The 6,000-nt window shown below is 53.4% G+C and overlaps 1 protein-coding gene across 1 annotated transcript; it reads left to right on the top strand.

The window, feature by feature from the left end:
- Positions 1–603: 603 nt before the first annotated feature.
- On the top strand, positions 604–3,916 carry LOC103898583 (zona pellucida sperm-binding protein 3). Its single transcript, XM_009278865.2, has 9 exons — positions 604–1,015; positions 1,846–1,964; positions 2,049–2,152; positions 2,370–2,547; positions 2,623–2,743; positions 2,850–2,941; positions 3,011–3,156; positions 3,444–3,563; positions 3,786–3,916. Exons 1-9 carry the CDS (start codon positions 608–610, stop codon positions 3,914–3,916), a joined length of 1,419 nt encoding a protein of 472 aa, XP_009277140.1. The 5' UTR covers positions 604–607.
- Positions 3,917–6,000: the final 2,084 nt, after the last annotated feature.

Below are 6,000 nucleotides of genomic sequence, written 5' to 3'. Positions count from 1 at the left end.
GAGATACAATTACCCAGCGCAGATACCCATGAAATCGAGCACGGACAGACTGCCAACACACACGGGCCAGAGCCCAGGTGGATTTTGCAGTTAAAATGCTCTCCATTTCTGAACGTTGCCACCTTGAGTGGTGCTCCAGGACCTGGGTTTTGGGGAATTGCTGATGCTGATGTTATGGGGGAGACCAGGGGAGAAATGCTTGTGGGAGCCTAACCAAGCCCTTGCCATGTTGCTGGCCAAAATTGGCTCCATTTCACATAGCAAGAAGACCACAGGCACAGGTACAAGGGACGAGAGCAGAGGGCTTGTGGCCAGTTGGCCACCGAGGTGGCAACGGCTGATGCCACCCAAATAGGCAAGACAGAGGGACATGGGACAAACTGCTCCAGGGCAATTCCCAGGTGCAGGTCCAGGAAAATCACCCTCCATGCCCCGAGAGGGAGGGATGGTTCCAGCTGGATCCCATCGCCCTGGGCTGCTCCTAGCTGAGTGGGAGCATGCCTGCAGCCCCCAGGTGTGCCCCATCTGGGCTGGGGCTTCTGGGAGTGCTGGTATAAAAGGCTCCTGAGCAGCATCTTTTCTATGAGCTGGTTTTGCTGGGGTCAGGATGGGGTCAGGAGGCAGCCTGGGTGTAGCTCTGTTCTGCTGGGTGCTGGCTGAGGCAGCATCTTACAGCCCCTGGGGTTTCCCTCAAAGGGACTCGGGGGTCTTGAGGGTTCGGGGGGACTCCTCTTGGAGCCGGCCCCATGTGCCCTCCTTCTCCCAGCCCTCCCCCTGGGCGTGGGTGGATGTCTCCCAGCTCCAGGCTGCTGCCCCACTGCACCCCGTGGCCGTGCAATGCCAGGAGGCGCAGGTGGTGGTCACGGTGCACAGGGACCTCTTTGGCACAGGACGCCTGGTCAGGGCTGCGGACTTGACCCTGGGCTCAGCTGCATGTTTGCCTGTGGCCCAGAGTGCGGCTGAGAGCATGGTGACCTTCGTGGCTGGGCTGCATGAGTGTGGCAGCACCTTGCAGGTGAGGTGGGACACCGGGGTGAGGGGTTGCTCCATCCCTGGTAATGCTGCATACATAATGGACCTTCTCTGGGCTTTGACCAGCACTGGGTGGGTAAATGGGAATTATTGTGGGCAGCTTAACTGCTAAAGAGCAACGTGCCGTCACACTGCCTAATTCATCTTGGCAAAGATCTTGGTCCTAGAAATGACCTGGTAAAGGTGATGCCAGGGCTTGGGGTGAGGAGGGGCGCATCTGGTTGCAGCAGCTCTCCAGTGAGGGGTGGTGTGACTGTAGCAGAGCTAGTTCTTGGAGTATGGGTACCATCCTCAAGCCCTAGATGAGGTGCGCACCCAACAGCAAGCAAGGCTTGTAGTGGGTTTATGACTCGGATGCAACTGGCTGCCTGAGTACGTGGCAGAACTGGGCAGAACTTGAAACTGCAGTGACTGTTGCTGGGAAAGTAAGGAAAGGGCTTGCTGACTTCCTCAGCAGGAGAGGACAAGGGTGCCTGGAGCTGGTGTGCCCCAGTTCACCTGGGAGATGAGGTTTGCAGACCTACTGTCCTACAGGCCCTGCCCACCTGATGTGGGTACTTGCTGGAGTGCCAAAGTCATCAAGACTGACCTCCTGCAGGGCTGGCACCCTTGTTCTCCTGTGCTGGGATGCCGATACAAGCTTCATGGCATCCTGTATGCACTGGATTGGGAACGTGGAGGACAGCCTGTGCCTTTACAGCTGATGGACCTGTGTGTCCTACCCAGCACTGACTGTGCTATCTGATGGTGCTAAGCTTCTGGTTGACTGGTTTGTTTTACTGACTTATCAGCTCTCCCAAATGTCCCTTCCAGATGACCCCAGACTCCTTGATCTACAAAACAAGTTTGTCCTACAAACCTACTCCTTCTGGCAACCTGGTCATCGTAAGGACCAACGCGGCTGTGGTTCCTATTGAGTGTCACTATCCTAGGTAAGCAAATGTGCCCATCTCTGCTCCTATGGACCTGAGGTGGTGGGGGTGGCATCTTCATTAATGCACATCTCTTCCATTTAGGAAGAGCAACGTGAGCAGCAATGCCGTCCGGCCCACGTGGGCTCCCTTCCGCTCCACCCTGTCGGCAGAGGAGAGGCTGATGTTCTCCCTGCGCCTCATGAATGGTGGGTGCAGACCTGGCAGCCTTGTTTTCCTCAGGTTCCTGCTCCTGCCACCTCTTGGCCACATGCTGAGAGCCCGAACAGAGCTGTAATCTGGGCTAAAATAAACCTTGCAGGAGTATCGGGGGTGGGGTTGCTCCTTGGTTAAGAGGTCCCATGTGCAAGGGAGGGCAGTGTGCACTTCTCTGGAGTGACTCATAGCCTTGAATGTGCCTTCCAGATGACTGGAGCGCTGAAAGACTCTCCAACGGCTTCCAGTTGGGGGAAAGCCTGCACCTCCAGGCTGATGTTGCTTCTGGGGACCATGTACCTCTAAGGCTCTTTGTGGATGACTGTGTTGCTACTCTGAGTCCAGACAGGAACTCCTCTCCCCAATATGCCTTGATTGACCTCAGCGGGTAAGGGGTGCAATGCTCTCTGGGTGGTATTGCTGTAGCTGGCTGGGATGTCCCTGACTTCTGACCCTTGTCCAGGTGCTTGGTGGATGGGAGATCAGATGACACCACTTCAGCCTTCATCTCTCCAAGGACGAGGCAGGAAACGCTGCAGTTCATGGTCGATGCATTCAAGTTCGCAGGAGATGACAGGAACTTGGTGAGATGTGGTGCCCACCCCACCTCCCCTGGCATGTTCAGGAGCTGCGCTGTTCTGCATGAACAAATTTAGTGAACCTTGGATGTTGGCTTAATTTCCCTTCCAGATCTACATCACCTGCCACCTGAAGGTCTCCCCAGCTGACCAAGCCCCAAATCCACTGAACAAGGCCTGTTCTTTCAACAAAGCCAGCAGCCTGTGAGTAGCGGGTGCACGTAGGGAGGGGCCCAACCTGGAGAAGAGGGCTTACAGGTAATTCTGTTTCAGTTGGGCTCCGGTGGAGGGTACTGGAGACATCTGCAGCTGCTGTGAGACTGGCAACTGTCCATTGTATGGAGGATACTCCCGGAGAATTAACCCTTCAGCCAGATGGCCAGGGAGGCGCTTGAAGAGAGACATCTCTTCCAAGCAAGGTAGGGCTTTGTCTCCTAAGTGTACCCCCAAGACAGGGTGACCCTCTAGGTTGGGATGACCAAGATGCTGGAAGATCTTTTGCAAATGCATCTGATCTTAAGGACAAACCTATCTCTTCTCCAATGTCCTTGGGCACTGTAACTGTGTCTCTATGTCCTTGTATTTAAAACTACTGGAAACCTCTTGCAGGGTCCACCTTTCCATAAACCCTGAAATCCAGACTAAGCAGGAATTACCTCCCCTGTGAACTCATTCATGTCCGTCTCTTTTTTTTTCTTTTTTTTAGGTGGGTCCTCAAGGGCAGCAGAGGCTGAAGTCTCAGTTGGACCATTATTAATCCTTGATCCTGCTCAGGGATTATGGAGTTCCTCAGGAGGTCTTGCACCAGCAGGGAAGACCCCACATGGTATGTGTTTTTTGTTTGACTGTCTTCAGGTCTCAACTGAAGGTGATTCCAGGTTGATCTAGTCATGAATTCCCCATGACTTCACACCTAGACAGAGACTTTCTAGTATAATCACCAAAAGACAGTCTGGGGGACTTCTTCCCAAAGCTGCCTGCAAGTTCATCCCCTGACAGATGGTGGAAATCCATTCAATGTGTAGCAAGTGGCTCTTGTCTCTTCCAGGTGCTGCTGAAGGACTTCCTATGCTGGTCCAGGTTGCCATGCTCATGGCAGCCACTGTGCTGAGCTTAACTGCTCTTGGTCTGTTTCTTGTATGTAGAAAATGTAGCTGCCCTCATGGAGTGTCATTGTAACTCCCCGACCCTAATAAAGAGGAATGTTTCTGTCCTCCCCTTGTGTCCTCAGTGGGGAGGAGGGACAGCAGTCAGCCTTTGCTCAGGTCTGCTCTGATGGGATGGCAGTTGGGGCCGTCCTCAGGCACTACCCTTCAGGTAAGCCATCTGCTGCGGTGGCCACAAGCTCTTGGGAAGCCACCAATGAACCAGTGGTGGGACCAAAGACATGGAGAGCCGTTGCCACCTGAAAGCATCTCCCAAACCGCAGCACTTGGAGATAGGAAGGTACCTTTCTGCAGGAGGATGCTCCAAATGTCCAGTGCTGCTGTTGAGGCTCCCTGTATGTTGTATGCTTGGCACGCAATGCCATGCCTGACAGCAAGGAATCCTAACTACTGGCTGCAAACAAGGTATGGCTCCTAGTTTTAGGCAAATGAGGGAAGAATTGATGCTGCTAACAGGTGCGAAATGGATTCCTGACTCTAGAAGTCCTGTTAGCTCCTCCCTTAGCAGGGGTGATATTGGAGGACGTGATAGCAGCAGCTTTGCCTTGGGCTTGTTGGTGTGAGTTGCAGCCTGGGTGAGAAGGCAAGTCCTGCCTCTTGAAGGACATGACAGCAGCTCTGACTCTGGGTCTTCTGTGGGTGCTGGGGCTGAGTATGGCTTCTGCTGCTGGGAGAACAGGGAAAAACTTAGTGTGAGATGGACAAGGGCTGAAGATGGGTGTTGCTTCTAGTTGGTATGGCCTCAGCTGTATGGAGAGCAGGGAGCAACAGCTGGATGGGGAGGTGGAACTGGTGACTTTGTAATTAAGAGAAAGGGGACAAATAGGGAAAGCTACTTGTCCATCCACTCTAAACATCTTTTTTTTAAATATAAAGTAGGGGGAAGCCCTCAGCCAGTAGGTCTGCCTAGATTATCATCACCTCTCCTTGCAGCAGCCTTGGGGACTCTGTCCCTGCTGTGCTGGAGGAGCTGTGCTATAGGGCGCAGGAATCCTCATCACACTTAAATTGAGTCAATATGCATGAGACAGGCCTTAAAGCTATGTTAAATTGCTCTCCTTGCTCTGTGGCTTTCCCTCCTACACAGCACAGGCTTATCCTGACCTCTTGGCTTAGGCTGCTGAAGGCTTGAGGTGTCTTATGCCTGGTGGAATTCAAGCTGGGTATGAGCTTTTGGTGTCTCGATTCCTAATGTGGCGAGCTGAACACCAGTTGCACTTCTCAGGAGCTTGAGTAACACAAATATTTCTCAGAAGCGGTTTGCTTACCCCGGGCTGTGTGCAGCTTACAGCCCTGTGCCCCAGGGAGCAGCGGTCACCTCCACTCCGACCTGGAGGCTGCAGGATTTTCTTATACCGTGACCGGAGGGCCACGTGCTTTGAGGTGCTACTTGGTATAAAGATCATAGCTCTGCATCAGGTGAACTAATCGCCTTGTTTTATGTAGTGTGGGACCCTGCGCTCCTGGGTGAGCGCAGCAATGGGGTTAGGTTCCTTGAAGCATGAATGTGCCTTGGTTGGTGCTGGTGACCCTTGTGTGCTTTGCAGGGAGAATCTCCAAGCCTGTTGACTCCCCTTCCATCCTTCTGGTCTGAATGACCTTACGCCTCATGTTCTTGCTTTCTATATTCTGGGAGAATTCAAAGACCTGATGCTTGCAACAGCCTTTTCTGAGCTGAGGAAACTGCTCTTGGCCCTGGATAAAGAGTAAAAAGGGGCAAAGCAACAAGGCTGGCTGGGAGCAATGCCAGCAGCCCTAGGTCTCAGATGTTTGGTCCTCCACTTCTGCTAGCGCCTTCTGAAAACTGCTGCTGTTAAAGGCATTGCCTAAGTTTGGCAGCTGAAGGCTGGAAACAGCACTCCTGTCCTTAAACCCTTGGGCTGCAATCCCCTGGCCATTAGGACGCAATCTAGCGATGCCGATTCTCCTTACAACATACTCCGACAAAGCTTGAGCGCAGCTACAGCTCTGCAAATGAGCCTTCCCTAACACTGAGAAATCAGCTTGGCACTGGTGCTCCCTGGGCTCGGCAGGGTGCGGAGCGGGAACCCCCTCCCCAGGCAAGCTCGGTTTGAAAGCCCAGGGATGATGTGCTTA

This window comes from Aptenodytes forsteri, unplaced genomic scaffold (genome assembly GCF_000699145.1).
Source record: "Aptenodytes forsteri isolate BGI_AS27 unplaced genomic scaffold, ASM69914v1 Scaffold258, whole genome shotgun sequence".
NCBI classification, from domain to species: Eukaryota; Metazoa; Chordata; class Aves; order Sphenisciformes; family Spheniscidae; genus Aptenodytes; species Aptenodytes forsteri.
The sequence above is the reverse complement of the archived record's forward strand: the minus strand, read 5'-3'. Positions and strand labels throughout refer to the sequence as shown.

Coding starts and splice junctions, on each gene's coding strand:
- LOC103898583 (XM_009278865.2), top strand. CDS start 608: ATGGGGTCAGGAGGCAGCCTGGGTGTAGCTCTGTTCTGCTGGGTGCTG. Junction 2,153..2,369: donor CTCCCTGCGCCTCATGAATG/GTGGGTGCAGAC, acceptor TGTGCCTTCCAG/ATGACTGGAGCGCTGAAAGA. Junction 3,564..3,785: donor AGCAGGGAAGACCCCACATG/GTATGTGTTTTT, acceptor TGTCTCTTCCAG/GTGCTGCTGAAGGACTTCCT.